At 36.9% G+C, this 17,257-nt stretch overlaps 1 protein-coding gene across 1 annotated transcript in view; it reads right to left on the bottom strand.

The window, feature by feature from the left end:
• Positions 1 to 727: 727 nt before the first annotated feature.
• The window catches only part of LOC118746511, a 90,636-nt gene continuing 74,106 nt past the window's right edge, over positions 728 to 17,257 (bottom strand). The window contains exon 4 of the mRNA XM_036480358.1: positions 728 to 870. Coding sequence (XP_036336251.1) covers positions 728 to 870 — 143 coding nt within the window. The remainder of the gene's footprint in view (positions 871 to 17,257) is intronic.

The following is a 17,257-nucleotide window of genomic DNA, read 5'->3' as shown; positions in this document are numbered from 1 at the left end:
CTATTTAACAAATACTCCACGTACAAAGTCATGAGTGAGACGAACATTTGATAAGTTTATGGTGAAGATAATGTAAATAACGCTCGGGCTCGAAGTGCTCTTAAAAAATATAACTCCTCAGAGCGAGAGAGTATTTTGATGGAGTTACGAGTTCTATTTTTCAAAACCTGGAAGTGTGTAACCGCATAATTTAAATAAATAGAAATAAAAAATAAAAGAAAGAAAATATTTTAGGTTTTCTTTGGCCACTCCGAGTTTAGTTTTTGAATTCACCGCGATGCAAATTTACATAGTTAGATCTAATCTTCACATTCATTTATTTACGAGCTTTGATAATATTTAGAAATGTATCAGCAGGGGTTACACCGTAACCAGTGAGTTGTTGAAAGGAGTATACGAAAAAAAAAGTTTGGGAACCTCTGCTTTATATGGAAGAAAATCCACAAAACCGTTAGCCAAAAAAATTATTAAAAATCAATGCGATTGCCTAGCGCCTTGAAATTTACACTTTAACCTACTAAAACTTATTAGACTATAAAACTTAATACCTAAACATTTTTAATAAAAACTTTAAAATTTTTAGGTGTAATTGTTAAATTTTTGTAATAAGTACATAGATGTACATATATATGTATACAATATTTGTTAATTTAAAGCTTCGATAATCGCTTGAAATGCGGTGTCATAGGCAAACTTCTTGATACGAGAAGCCGTGGATGCATTAGCTCTATATAGCAAAGCTAATAACTACATCACTGAGATCAGTTCGTTTAACTTCAGATAAGCCAGTCTGGTTGAGCAAGCTTTGAATATTCGCCTCCAAACGTCTGTTAGCTTCGTCATAGTATCTTCTTTGATTCATCTCATATTCTACAAAAACAATATATGTATATATAAGTATTTTTAGGATAATAGTAATATGTATACATATATATATATACACATGCATATCAAATTTCTGCACAAGCCCATTTGGTTTCACCTGAAAAATAAGCGATTTGTGGTCTACACACTTTTTTTAGAAAAAAGCTTTTTTGTTGATTATTTTTTGATGTTGTTCGGAAACTGGTAGTGATGTGCTGAGTTAATACTTTTAAGTATTGATCGATATTCGGTACCGATTTAAAAAGTATCCAATACTCTCGATACTCGGTACCGAAATATTTAGGTTTCGAATAAAAGCGCACATAGGCCAAAAATATGGAAAAAACCGTTCAGGGGAGACTCGCCTATCAAAAACCGAATGTAGGAGCCAATAGAGCTTTTAATACTGATTCAAATGAAAGATGTATATATGTCGGTTCGAGGCCATAATGTAGAGAAACTCTTACTTGTTTGAAGCATTTTTGTTCCAGCTGAATCGAACGATATCATTTTTGTAGGCCTGGGGGCAGATTCTGTAACCAGTTAGCGACAATTTTCGAATCGGTATCGGTTTTGCTGACGTATGATATGAAATATTTTTACGTCAACAAGTGCGATATCGATCCGAAACTTGTCGCTAACTGGTTACACAATCTCCCTCCTGAAAGGCTTCTTCATCCGCCAAAGCATTTTTCTTGAACCTTGGATCGACTAAGGTTAAAACTGATAAAATAATATTTCTCTTTTGCGATAAGTTCAAGTGTTTTAGCCGATGTTATATAAATTAGTAATGAAAGTTTTTTCTAAACTTGAAATGCATACAATGGCGAAGGTTTAATGTAAAGGATCGGTATCGGGTACCGAAAAGGAAGTATTGGGTACCGAAATCTTTTAAGTATTGGGTACCGACAATTCAGTACATCACTAGAAACTGGGAACCCAGGTCCTGTGGAATGGTAGCGCGCACTGCTACCCACTAGAACACAGCGGCCTCGCCTTTATTTATAATGGTGCTAATTTTATTTTTTGTGCCAACCCCTTTGAGAAAATGCAAATTTATATGTAGGTACTATTGTTAGAAAACGATTGATTCCTTGGTTTCTTTTTTTAACGTATGTATTTATTGCCTCAGCCAATGAACAAGAATTTGTTTGAGTGTAGGTCCTCCGATCTAATTTTTGCTTTAGGCACCTTTTTTTCGTAGAATACATCTTACGTTTCGGTATGGTTGCCTTGCTAAAATGTTGTATTTTTAATTCAAAATCCTGTTGAAAAAATTATCTAATTTTTTTATTAGCAAAATGATCGAAAACCGCTCGGCTGATTCTGCTTTTGTTTTCTTTAATCAAAAACTGAACGTTATTTCCTTTCGTGTGGTATATGGGCCCTGTTCCACGGTTAGAATTTATTAACGTGATCCAAGTATCGCGATATTCATTGACGGTGTAGCATGCAATTTTGAAATCTGGATCGCGGATTGCAATACCGGCAATAAATATTGAACGTGTACCATTTTCAAAACGCGATCCATGCATTTCGTTAGTACATCTTTTACATTATGAGATAATGCGAACATCGAAAACGTACTCGCCCTGGCTTCGCTTTGGTAGCTTAAAACCTCTCAAATCAAATTAACAGTATTTAAATTAACTTTGGAAATTTTAAAAGAATTATGGAATGCATTATCTGTAAATTATTCGTACAAAATAAAAATATTTTCTTGCGCCATAAGCGTGCAGCACAAAAATTATGCAAATACTGACGCGATAAATATTGAACATGTAAGCAGTCGTGCTCGATCCATCAATCCATCAATCTGGATCGCGATCCAAATATCGTGATAATTATTGACCCTGCGACAGGGTCCTATAGGAAGTATTGGTTGGTCTCTTCTAAGTATATTTGATTGATTTTTTTTTTTTTTCGTTGGAGCGGGAAATGCTTTATGCACTGGCCGGGGGCACTAGTCTCTATACTACCTTCCCCGAGTGTGGGACTCCCACCGAAGCGTGTTGGGCTACCCACTAAAACCCAAACATATATGGAGATGAAGATATAAAATTTTATGCCTGGAAGGGATCATACGGGCCCATGGATATTTTATATAGTGGAGTTAACAAGTAAAATCACTAAACCTTTTAAGTTCCTCTACTTCAATCTCCAACGCACTTCTATAAACTTTTGTGATGGTGGCGAGATTGCAAACTAGCTGCACGTCAAAATCTAGAGCGTTGGCGAATTGGGGTCTGTCAAGGAATTTTCGGCCGAGATTTCCATTGTTCGTCTTTCCTTTAACTTGTATTACTTGATCCACTCTGATTGTAAACGCATTAAGTATAAAATCCATCTCTCACTCACTACATGCCTTAGTATCTCAATAACCTAATCGGTCGATGTAATAAGTAATAATTGAAAAAAATGCTAAAAGCTATGCACCTTCTAGGTTTTTGGTGACATCCCCTTTTCACTTCTTTTTTATAAGCATTATGAAGCAGGTGATCACAAATATTTATTTTACAGTGTAAAAGACCAAAACCATGGGATAGTGAACCTTTCTTTGGCATGATCATTTTCATTGTTGAAATTATGGGAGTGGCTTTGTTTCCCAAAATCGCCTTAAAATTTTTCCCACCGAATAGGGTTCTTGCTGCTTAAAATTCAATCATAACTGTAACGCCTTTATGAGGTGGGTTTTATCGAAGGCTGAGGTAGATCAGCCGCTCCAGGGTTGGGGGAGGTCCCACTAGGGTGGCCAGATGCGCTGATTTAATCAGTACGTGTGCTGATTTTTTTCTATTGTACTGATTTTTAAGAGCCCGAAATCGGTACGCAAAATCTACTGATTTTTTGAGTTTGTACTGATTTTTACATTTAATACTTTTGTAAATTGGTGTAATTGACATTTAATTGAGGTTTACATGTTCAAAACAATGTTTTTGACAACTCATACCTGTGAGCAGGTTGAAAGCATTAATTAAATTTAAACCATTATTAACAAGTACGAAAGTCTAAGTTCGGGCGAAGCCGAACATTAAATACCCGGCGCAAGTATTAAATATATGTTTTTCACCTTTCCGAAAGCTACCGCTACATGGTAAGCCGGGGTGTATCAATTTTGAGTAAATTAGCGTGCTTAAATTTCGAAATATTGAAGTTTCAAGCACTTCTGGAATTTACCGTTATATGGAAAGCGGCTTCAATTTTAGTCTGATTTCAACAATTTTCAACGTTTTGCTTTTATGTGGCAAACACAATAACCATACCGAGTTTGGTACAAATTGCTAGAACGGTTACCGAAATACATATATGTGATGATAAGTGGGCGGTGCCACGCCCATTTTCTAAAATTTGATCATAAACCTATTTCTTGGTAAAGAATTGTTACAGGCGTCAATTTTGAATAAATTAGCTTTAATATTTACTGGTTTATCGAAGATTTCGTATTTCTCCAAATTACCGTTATATGGGATGTGGGCGTGGTTATCGTCCGACTTTAAAAATTTTCGGCCATTTGGTATGCTGTACCATGGCCAATAACTGTGCCAAGTTTGGAAGAAATTGGTGCAGCGGTTACCAAGATATACACATATAACCATAAGTGGGCGTGGCTGCGCCCATTTTCCAAAAATTTATTATATTCTTATTTTTCGTCTAAAAATTATTGTAAATATCTTCAGTAGTTACTAAAATATCGCAGTTTTCGTATTTCTGAAAACTACCGTTATATGGGAGGTAGGCGTGGTTATTGTCCGATTTTGCCCATTTTCAATACCATCTGTCCTACGCCCGAAAGAAGTACACGTACCAAGATTCGTTAAGATATCTTAATTTTTTACTCGAGTTATCGTGTGCACAGACGGCCGGACAGACAGACGGATGGACGGACAGACAGTCACCGCTTAATCGGTTTCTCTTTTCATTCTGGTCATTTATGTATACATTTGTCTATATCTATCTCGATTCGTTTTGCCTGTTACAAACAACCGTTATGTGAACAAAGTTATAATACCCTTGTGCACAAGTGCGCTCGGGTATAAAAAGGTGTCAGCTTGCAATTGTTTCGATTCCAAGGATTTCGCAAAATAACAAACTGTTTGGATTCAACCCAACCCAACTTCATGATTTGCAGGTTTTACAGGAGTTACATGAAAAGCTGGTTTCGCCATTAATAAATCGTATGAAAGGTGGTGGTGAGTTAATCATATATTAAGTACACTGGGAAGATGACAATAAGAGATAATCTTTCGATTATAATTAAACATCCACTGAGAATACGGCTGTAAGTATTTCAAACTTATAACGACTACTGCTACGGTGCAATGTAAGATCTAAAAATTTGGAAAAGGTGCAAACTACCGACTCTTGGATATGATATATGTAGCTTTACTTTGATTTTTGATGTTCGACCATACACATTTAACACTATTAAATTTCATTCGTACTCGCAAATTCGTTTAGCGATAATTCGGTAATATACCTTTTAGTCAACATTTTAATGTGAATGTTGCATTTAATAAGCACACCAACTAAATATGTTTTAAATTTGTAGCTTAAAATATGCAAACAGATTCTGACTCGAGCTCGTCTTCTACTGAAACTTAATGGGCTACAAATTTTTTTTTATTTTCTCAATTCTTATAAATTTTCTAGAAAGTTTGAGACTTCAACTCACATGTCTTTTGTTATAGAATTAACTATATTTTTATAAAAAAATTAAATTATGTAAGGAAAGAAAAAATTTTCAAAACCTGTCAATACATTTAACTACTATTTTCCTGAGCACAGCTGTACATGCATACGTAATACCATTGATTTGTTTTAAAGTAATGAATTTTTGTATTGATAATACTATACGTATTTAAAAGTCTATTAGTTATTTTTTTAAATTAATGCGCTCTTATTTGGTTGTTATATTGTTAATAATAAAAAAATAAATAATATAAAAAAACTTTTTAATATACAACGCTTTTATAAATGGACTAAAAAGTAGAAAATAATATTTCTCAGTCCCATAGAATTTGTTCTGATAACTTTTGATTTTGAAATTTTAGCAAAAGCCATTATAAACAATCTATGAAATTGAAAATGAAAAACGTGGAGCGCATGCAATACAAAGCATTCGATTTAATTGACAATAGTCAAACTACATAACGTAGACCTAAAATTTCTACAGCGAAAGTAGAACTTTGAAATCGATTTTAAACGGTCGTTATTCATATACCCACATACATACATACATATATTACTTTTCATATCAATTCAAGTGTATTACATGCGCCCCACGCTTTTCATATTCAATTTCATAGATTGTTTATAATGACTTTTGCTAAAATTTCAAAATCAAAAGTTATCAAAACAAATTCTATGGGACTGAGAAATATTATTTTCTACTTTTTAGCCCATTTATAAAAGCGTTGTATATTAAAAAGTTTTTTTTATATTATTTATTTTCTACTTTTTAGTCCTGTCTGAATAAAAGTTTGCAATAGATATTAAAATAATTCAACGATATTAATAGAAATGTGCACACACATGCATTTACATATGTATGTACATTCAAACGAGCACCAATTAATTTTATTTAAAGAAATGGCGTGTCGTCTATTTCCGCTGTAGCAAACGTAGTACATAGGGCGACATGTAGATGTCATCTACCTCGCCCTATTCACTACAGCTGTCGCCCTATGCACTATGCTTTTGTATAGGAACTTTTCAAAGCTTTGCTTTGGTGTCGGACACACAACATTCAAAGTTTCTGGATCCACCACATTGAAAGTTTCTGGACGCACAACATTGCAAGTTGATAAAAGCGTTGTAAAAACGCTTAAAAATTAGCTGATTTTTATGGCTCTGTGCTGATTTTTGATCCCAACTGATTATGTCCCTATAATATCTGGCCACCCTATAATATCTGGCCACCCTATAATATCTGGCCACCCTAGGTCCCACTAACCCCAACTGAATAAAATAAAACACAGTAGTTTAATGTACTGAACACAACCACATACACGCGGCTGTTCGGCCAGAATAACGGCACCTTGACGTCCAAGAAGAGAGATGGAGGTACTGAAAGGGAGATAGCAACTGGTCGGCGGTCGGCGTCGTGGTTCAGAGTGCGGAGATTGTCCGGCGGTTAGTGACGGTAGCGGTGACGATGAGAGCGGAGACGGTGAGTAATGACGATGGCCGTGACAGCGGTAGCGTGATGGTAAATGCCCTCAGCACTGGTACTGAAGCCAATGAGAGCGGCAGCGCTGATCGTGACGGCACTAGCGGTCCCTTGTAGTAGTAGTGACGGCCCTGCAGTGATAAGTATTGGCGGCCCTAGTTACGATAACGGTGATGATGACTGGCCCTACCTACGGCGTCTGATGCTCGTGGCGGGGAGTAACGGGGGACCAGGGCGGTGATAGCGTTAGCGGCCCGGATGTTAGACGAAGATTAATGATGATTAATGGCGGTGACAGCGGCGCTGGATGGCGATGATGTTAGCGGTACTTACAGACGGCAAGTAGCGGTCTTTGGTAGCGGCCTGGCCTAGTGGCCCCTATGATGACGAAGGTGATAACTTGGCCCTAATAGGTGGTGGCGGTGGCAGCGGCCCTGGATGACGATGACAAGGCTGGCGGTCCTAGAAGGTGGCGGCCTATTGGCATCGGATTTGGCCTACGGGCGGCAATGATTTCGGCGACCCGGGGATCGCGAAGATCGTACTCGGCCCTGATAAATACTGACGGTGACGCGGCCCTGGATGTTGATGGCACGGCTAGCGGTACTCGTTGGCGACAATTGGTGGCGGTTCTTGGTCGTAATCTCGGCCCATGGGCGGCAGATGGTATTGGCGGCTACGGAAGCTGGTCAATATTCGCCCACGAACTGCCAACCTTTCCCGTAGGCAGAGCCAGAGGCGCTCGAGGTTTCACGGCCTAAGCCGTCCCGATGCGCTCCGTGCTTACCAGTCTGTATTCCCATGGGCAGAGGCAGCGGCGTTCGAGGTTTCACGGTCTAAGCCGTCCCGATGCGCCCCATTTTACCCGCTGCGCAATGCCCGCTTGCCACGCGGTAATCTAAATGGGCAGGAGAGTTCGTCTCCTGTCCACTGAGACCGTTTTATAAAAATAGTGGGTTTGGGGTCTGTGCGATGGGTATTCCCCGTTTTACAGGCCCCTCAACCTCTCGGGTTTTCCTGCAAGAAGAGCCACGGGCGCTCGAGGTTTCACGGCCTAAGCCGTCCCGATGCGCTCCGTGCTTACCTACGGAAGCTGGTGCTGGCTGAGTCTGCGCTGATCAATTTACGTCGATTGTCGAACGAATGAAAATCGCAATTCTTGGCATGCTTACGCAGCGAACTCTCGTATGTTTTAGCGTACAGAAGTGCTTTTGGTTGCTGCGCATCTTTTGCGTGCTTTGTTTTGAACGTATATACGTACGGGTGTATGTGCATTAGGGTGGAGTGAAATTTTTTTTTTTTTTAAATCGCTTTTGGCTGACCTGTAGAAAGTTGCCTTTCTACCCCAGAAATATGGGTGCAAAATATTATTTGTCTCATCGTATGTTTTGAGGTGCCCCAACGCCACTAAATTAAAAAAAAAAAAAACAAGTAAGAAAGTCTAAGTTCGGGCGGAGACGAACATTAAATACCCGGCGCAAGTATTAAATATATGTTTCTTCACCTTTCCGAAACCTACCGCTAGATGGTAAGCCGGGGTGTATCAATTTTGAGTAAATTGGCGTCCTTCAATTTCGAAATATTGAAGTTTCAAGCATTTCTGAAATTTACAGTTATATGAAAAGCGGCCGTAATTTTAGTCCGATTTCAACAATAACCACACCGAGTTTGGTAAAAATTGGTAGAACGGTTACCGATATACATATATGTGATCATAAGTGGGCGGTGCCCCGCCCATTTTCCAAAATTGTACCATAAAAGTATTTCTTGGTAAAGAATTTTTGCAAGCATCAATTTTGAATAAATTAGCTTCAATATTTACTGATTTATCGAAGATTTTGTATTTCTCTAAATTACCGTTATATGGGATATGGGCGTGGTTATTGCCCGATTTTGAAAATTTTCGGCCATTTGGTATGTTGTATCAAAGCTAACAACTGTGCCAAGTTTGGAAGAAATTGGTGCAGCGGTTCCTAAGATATACACATGTAACCATAAGTGGCTACGCCCATTTTCCAAAAATGTATAATATTCTTATTTTTCGTCTAAAAATTATTGTAAATATAAACTTTGAGTGAATTATCTTCAGTAGTTACTAAAATATCGCAGTTTTCGTAGTTCTGGAAATTACCGTTATATGGGAAGTAGGCGTGGTTACAGTCCGATTTCGCCCATTTTCAATACCAACCTACCTTGGATTAAGGGAAACCCACATACCAAATTTCGTTGAGATATCTCAATTTTTGCTCGAGTTATCGTGTACACGGACGGACGGACAGACGGACAGACAGACATGACTTAATCGATTTCTTTTTTCATCCTGATCATTTATGTATACATTTGTCTATATCTATCTCGTTTCTTTTTTTCTGTTACAAACAACCGTTATGTGAACAAAATTAATATACCCTTGTGCACAAGTGCGCTCGGGTATAAAAAGCAGTCAGTAAAAATTGCGTTAGCCTTTTCATTATCATACATACATACATACACTTGTAACTTTGCTTTGATTTACTTGCGGTTGTTGTTAGTGTTTACATTGATTTCAATGTGCTGAGGTGGGTTCGATTTGATTTCAAAGCCTACTAGTAGTTTTCATGGCCTACTAATTTAATGCACCATGTTATTTAGCATATTATATGCATGAGTTTCGGTGACGAACTTTCATTGCGAGTGATAGTTGTGTTAATTTTTGGTGAATATTAATTTATTACGATTTGGTTTCAACGACTTTGTGCAAAAATATTTCGTAAGAAAACTTACTAATCGTTTCATATTATAATATAACTTGAAATTTACCAAATTCATATTGTAATAGTTTAAACCACTTTTTGGCAGTTAAAATGTCACAAGTAAAAGTGCGACGAATGACAAGCTGCCCTATATTTGGTTTGCCGGAAATGTTACCTATATCACAACTACCCACTTATTACAACGTTATGAAATATTACCTCTACCTTAAGCATGAATTTAAACCAGAGAAAACAAAAGAGAGGACTGTTCGTGACATATCCGTAAAAGTTGCTTCTCGAGTTTTACAAATTAGGCACAAAGCATCGCTGAAAACTGTTAGCTCTTGTTCGCTCTTATCATGACAAGTATAGGAACATAAAAAAACCACATAAAGGTCGCCAAACTAACAAAACTTACCAAGATAAGGTTGCAAATTTCCGAAACGAGTCCCTTCGATTATTTGATATCAGTAGTTGCAAATGTAAAGTTATAACTAACTGTAAGTGTGAAAAAAACTCTCGCGTACCTAAGGAGGAAATTAGTTTTTTACTTGACCAAAGGACGACGAGAAAAATTATGATTGCAGCGTTGATTTGGTTGCCTCCGTTAAAGATGAAAAAAAAAACAAGAGAGAATAGAAAAAAGTTTATCCCGTAGTCGACAGAAAGAAGACATTAAAAAGCCATGCTGCTCTCGTTTTTTGTTTGAATGTGAGCTTGAAGAAACAACCGATTCTTTCCATAGTTCCACATTTTCTTGCTCTAGTATGAATTACCCGTCAAATGATCCAAATGGAAACGCTGAGACACCTATAAAAAAAACCACGACTAGCTTTACCGTCTCTAGCCCTTGCCTGTTATCGCACTGGAGTTTCCGATAGATCTGTAGCCATTATAGCTTCATCTGTTCTAACAGACTTCGGAATTATAGCAACAAATGACCAGAGTTTTGTAATAGATCGGTCAAAGGTGCGCCGTGAGAGAGCTAAGGTAAGGTTAACTTTACAAGATGTGAATCTTAATGAAAAAATGCGTGGTCTTTACTTTGACGGTAAAAAGGACAAATCTTTGGTTCTTGTAAAGAAACAAGGTAAATATTATAGAGAGCAAAAAATTGAAGACCACTACATAATTCTGTCGGAACCAGGAAGTGATTATTTTGGGCATATCACATGCGAGTCGGGAAACGCTACAGTCATAAAAAATTCCATAATAACTCACTTGAAGAGTAAATCAGTAGATTTAAATGCTATAGCTGTTTCAGAGGTGGTGTTATTCGTCTAATGGAAGAAGAGCTGCAAAAACCATTACATTGGTTTGTCTGCCAGTTGCATTCAAATGAACTTCCACTGAGACATTTGTTGTTATATTTGGATGGAGAAACTGCAGGACCCCGGTGTTTTTCAGGACCAATTGGACTTCAATTAAAATCGTGTGAAACAATGCAAATCGCAAAATTTCCTCCTATTCCTACGACATTACCCAAGGTTGCCAAAAATGACTTAAGTACCGACCAAAAATTTCTAATTGATATAATGACCGCCATCAGCACGGGTGATTTTTCATCAGCTTTAGCGAACATGAAACCTGGACCTCTCAACCATTCAAGATGGTTAACCACAGCAATTAGAATTATAAGATTGTATGCTACCAAAAGTGATCCTGAAGAAAACTTGCAAATATTGGCTACTTTCTTTATGAAAGTTTATGGTCAAATGTGGTTTACCATCAAGTTTAATCCATCTTGTACAAACGGAGCAAAACATTTGTGGAAAACAATAAGCCTGTGCCATTACCTAAATAACAACTTAAAGAAAGTTATTTATCCTGTGCTTCAACGTAATGGTTATTTCGGTCATTCAGAAAATCTTATCGCCATGCTTGCAGATGAGAGAAAAGCTATACGTAATCTAGCATATCAACGTATTTTAAAAGCTAGGTCAAAGAAAAGGTCAGGGTTACGTAAGTTCACAGTTCCTACTAGAGATGGGCAAAAGTCGTGCTTTTCTACGTGACACGTCGTGTCACGCTTTTTCACGCGTGAGCGTGAGCGGCTTTCAGTGAAAAATCACGTAATATCCGTGATCGTGCGTGCCTGAAATTTTCGCGTGCGTGAGTGTGCGTGAGTTAGATTTTCGTCAATCACGTCATTTTCACATATGTATGTATGTACTTATTTGATTTTAATCTAAAATAAATTCGTAAACTTACTGTTTAACTTTCACTAGAGTGGCAACATTTATTCTTTTTCCTTTGACATTGGAGGCATTCTGTAATATTAAGTTAAGTGAATTGATAGACGCTTCAAAAAAGCTTGTAGGCTATTTTAAACATACCGAACTCAATAAGAAACTATCAAAGTCTTTAAAGCAACATGTTAAGACATGGTGGAACTCGTTATTTATAATGCTGTCAAGCATTCACGAAAGGCGACGAGAAGTTCAACAATTATTAATAGAAAGAAATGAGCTTCATAAACTATCTAAAATAAATGCAAACTTGTTGGAAAGTTTTTTGGAATTTCTGGCCCCTTTCATGATGTGTTTTGAAAATTTGAGCGCCATCCATGAGTATGTTCTGTGGTACAAAATACTACAAAAGCATTGTGAAGTGAATGCATCTGATTCTGAAGTCATCATCGATTTGAAGAAAAACACAGCTGTTGCTTTCAATAAAAGATTCCAACCATTCAATCCATTTTCTGGGATTGTTTTTAAATCCTCCGTTTAAAAAGTTACAGTTTATATCTGCAGAACAGCTCGAACATATAATAGGGACAGTAAAAGCAATGCTTGAAGATAACTTAGGTAGACATGCACTTGAAGAAAAGAGCGCTCGCCCTCAGCACGATTCCCGAATTCTGTATGATGATGTTCCTTATACCTCGAAAAGGGCAAAAACCCCCGCAACTTTTGACGAATTCAAAGATGCGACAAACGAATCTGCAGAAACAGTTTTTGAAGAAATTAATACGGAAATACAGATTTATTTGAAAAAATAGGAAAACAAAAGTTGTGACGATGTTTTAAAATTTTGGGAGAAAGCTAAAAATTTGCCCCTTCTTAGAAGTTTTTCCAAGCAAATTTTAAACATACCAGCTAGCTCAGCAACTAGTGAAAGAGTTTTTTCTGTGTCAGGCAGAATTCTGGAAGAAAGATGTACACGACTGCTTGGTGAAAACCTTAACAAAATTTTATTTTTAAACAAAAATATGAGCTAATGTCATTTTAATATTACATACGTTGAATAAATATTAAGAGTAAGAGATACATAAGTATGTATATCTGAAATTTGTTAAAATAATAATAGTGCCTTCAGCCCTTGCTAGGCGTTTGGCCAAGCTTTTGTAATAATACTTGTGTGATAAAAGGCTATTTATATGAAATACTATTTATATAAATAAAGTTTCAATTTCAAAAAAGTGTCCGTGAGAAGCGTGCGTGATTAAAAAAATGGGCGTCGTGAGCGTGCGTGAACGTGATTGCAAAAAAATACCCTGTGGGGAAAATCTCTAGTTCTGAACTGGTGCGCTTCTAGTTCATTTAGACTGGTTCGCGATAAACTCTTTTGCATGCAAGCAACTGGCGAATTTAACATGGCGATGTCCTAGGAAGTGTCAATTGCGCCCCGCTGCATCCCTTTTTCGATAGTTCCGAACTAGTCCTAAATTCTATAGTTCCGAACCTGTTCTAAAATCGACAGACGAAAGAAAAAAGTATCATGATTTTTCAATCTTTTTGGTTCTGCCGTGTGTGCGATTTTAAGTTATTTTGGAAGATATGTGTTTTCAATTTGAAATTAGATTTGTTTGAATGATTGTAAGAAATGTACGTTTACATACCTTTAGCTGTAGCTGAGTTTGCAGAGGTTCTCGTTTTTATTTCTTAGATTCCAGACGGTCCCAAGATGTTGAAATGTTAACACAACTTTTAGTTTTGTATCACCAAGCTATGAAAAAGCATCTGCGAAGCACAGAATAGAAGCGTATTTGAACGAAAAAGCCGCCGAACACATATCTATGTAAAGTAAACAAGCCCCCCCATTGCATCCCTTATTCGATAGTTCCGAACTAGTTCTAAATTCGACAAATAAGATAAAGTTCGTCTGCATCCCTTTTTCTATAGTTCCGAACCATTTCTAAATTCATCACTTTAGCTATAGATTTCTAGTGAAAAAAACTGAAAAAAATTTGTTCTTTAAAAGTACCACTTTTCGCCGGTTTTGGACTGGTGGGGATCTAGTTCCTATCGGACTAGTTCCTTTTTGGTGATAAAGACCTAGTACGGAACTAGAAATTTGATTCACTAGTCCGCGGTTGCCCTGCAGGGTATAGCAGGACGGGAGTGTGCGTGATTTAAAAAACCATCAACGTGAGCGTGCGTGAACGTGAGCCAAAATTACTCACGTGCCCATCTCTAGTTCCTACACTAAAATTTGAGACTCCCGATTATACTGAAATAATTAATTGGCAAAGCTGTCAAATAACTGAACCACCTTTGACTTTAAATGTTTCAAATGAAACCCTTAAGGAAATTGCTGAAGGTGAGCTCACCATAAAAGAGCATATAGATGAGTTTCCTTGTCATACCCAAGCCGTAGAGCGCTGCGTTCAGCTGGTGACAGAAGCGTCCACTAAAGTTTGTGGAGAAAATGCACGTGATGGTTTTATAAGAGCACGATTATTATCACGACAAAAGATGCCCGCCTTCGATACAAAAAAAAACAATTCAAAGCTTAGTTTAAGTTGTATGCTCTTGTAAAGCTTTTTATAATTCACATAATTAGAAATATACTTTTTGCAATAAAAAAAAAGGTAAAACATTTTAATTTTCTCATTTTTAATTATTATACATAATTTTACTATAGTAATGTGTACTAAAACAAGTTACAAATACGATCCTTATGCACATCGTTTATATATGAAGTTAATAATTAGCTGTGCAAAATCGCGTCTATTTTTCTCAACTTCTTTGGTTTGGGGGCACCTCAAAACATCATCCTATAAACATAATATTTTGTGATTGTTGCTAACTCTTATAAAAGCAACTTTTCATTGCTATTCCGTTACAAAAAAATAAAAAATTTTTTTTTCATATGTCATCACTCCACCTTAATGTGCATAGTGGAGATATTGCGTATGGTTGTACGTATTGTAGATATGTGTGTTAGTGGCTGTATATGGGTATGTATGATGGTTTGTTGTGTATGTCGATAGGCATTACGATCCAGAAAATAAAGGTCGCGCCATTCGCGGACCGCTAAAAGCTGTGACAGACGGCAAAGCTTATGCATATAATCTGGCACACATATGCACATAATAATTTTGACCTAACAATGCGGCAGTTATGTGGATCAACGAGCCGCAAGGTCGTAGGTTCGAGTGCCACGGCCAATTGAATTTTCATTTATTTCGTTTTCATTCTTTTTTTTATAAGTTCTATATTTTTTTACGTTGCTTTCAGTTAGTTGTTGTTGACTTTTTATTAAAATTCAACTCTAAAAATTTAAATTAACTAATAGTACAATAAAAAATGTGATATAAAATAAAGCAAATGAAAACAAAATAAAGTAAAACTAAATATATAGATCAAATAAAATTAAAAAAATATAAAATAAATAATAAAAACAAAAAAAATGTTCGCAATCGCTCCAACCGAGGATCGAACCTGGCAGCTACAGGCTTGTAGCCCGTAACTCTTACCACTCGGCTACCGCGGACGCGGAACTCGCGCGCTTTATTTGCTTACTTGTACAAAAGACAACAGCTGGCCGTTTTTACCAGTGTTGTCAACGAAAACTGCCTGGATCCGAGTTAATTCCAACAAATTTCGTGCATTTGTTCGGCTGCTTATGTGCATTTTAAAGAGGAAAATGCATGAGTCAAAGCAAATAAAGGCTGTTTATGCAAATAATCGAGCCCGTTTGCCAACCGTATAACCCTCTCTTCGTCGATTTGACAGCATCCACCCAATCGCTGACGTCATAAAATACTTTTGTTTACATTCACTGTTGCCACCTTAATGCTTTTCGCACCAAATTTAGTGAGTATGTAGAACGCGAAAATTTTTGAGTTTGGTGCTTGGTGCGTTTTTGGTGCTTTTATTTTTAGTTTGAAGACACCAAATTAGAAAATCTAAAAAAAATGGAAGCAACATTTATAGCAATCGTAAGTGTTGTAAGCAGCTTTACAAAAGCTATGGCACAGTGACATTTATAAGCGACAACAAAATATGTTTCAGCACCTTCAATCATGCCAGAAAAAATCGACCGTCGTGCAAGAAACATTTGTTTTTATTAATTTGAATCGGCATCCTTACAATAAAATTATGTATGCATATAAAGTCCATAAAATACACCAATAAAAATTTGGTGATTTTTCAAATTCAAAACTTGGCAATACTGCCTTTTATTCGATGCTTCCCACGATTGAGAGAAATAGAGATTGCGCCAATCGCGGTACCGCTAATCCGCTCTTTGTGATTTTGACAGAATGAGCTGTGTGCGTGACGTCATCTTGGTGCAATTGTTGAATGTGAGCATACGAAAAAACCAAATAACAATTTTAATATTTGTACGTTAGTATTTCTGCGTGGTTTTAAACAATTATTGAGACATTAAAAAGCAAAATGAAGTGTGCAGTGGCAAAGTGTAATAGTGAAAACAAAAGGAAAGCATGCTATATAAGTTTTTTTTTTCGTTTCCTACGGACGCAAACCTGCCGAAAAAGTGGAAGCAGTTCTGCTGGCGAGGACATGCATTAAACACCAAATTCAGCTTTGTGCTATGTGTGTGAGCTATGAGCTTCTACATGGAACTATGTTGGCCTTTCCTTGGTGAATTGTAGTAGGTATATTTCCATGGTGAATATAGACAGTTGCTGGTTTAGTTTGCCGGTTCTACTTATTTTTTTTAGTACCTGATTCTTTCAGTGCTGGTATGAGGTAATGCACCAGTGGTTAAGGTCGCCAGGCGTTAGTTCAAGCGGCATCTTACCGCGCTGTTACGTACCTAATACAAAACAGTGCCCAAATTATTATACGTTTAAAAGTTCAGCTTAAATTATGTTTTACTGACATAGAATATTTACTTCCAAAAAAGCCACACTCATGCATCCTATCGGAAATGGTACAAAAGTCATCAAATAAAAGCTGTGGAGTCAACAGCTGTGGAGTTTATGGTGGTTGGCTACCGTCCACAAATATAAATATGCACTCTGCATGGCTTTTTAAAATGGCAAGTCCAAAAATTCACTTTGCTGCACACCTTCCTTTTGGTCACCATGAAATTGCAAACACTGTTAATACATCCTTTTTTCATGTGCTAAAAATCGTACTTATCTAAAGGGCTACATGTTCAAAATTATTGCTACGTGTTCCTAATTAATCAATCTTTGTATATTTATTGATTCCTGCAAAATTGGAAGATGTAATATTAAAATTAACACATTTTCTGCATTGTTTACATATTTTTATATGCGTTTTGGCATTTCTCT

Source organism: Rhagoletis pomonella, unplaced genomic scaffold, assembly GCF_013731165.1.
Source record: "Rhagoletis pomonella isolate Grant_MI unplaced genomic scaffold, Rhpom_1.0 Rhpom_scaffold_00010, whole genome shotgun sequence".
Lineage (NCBI taxonomy): Eukaryota > Metazoa > Arthropoda > Insecta > Diptera > Tephritidae > Rhagoletis > Rhagoletis pomonella.
The sequence above is the reverse complement of the archived record's forward strand: the minus strand, read 5'-3'. Positions and strand labels throughout refer to the sequence as shown.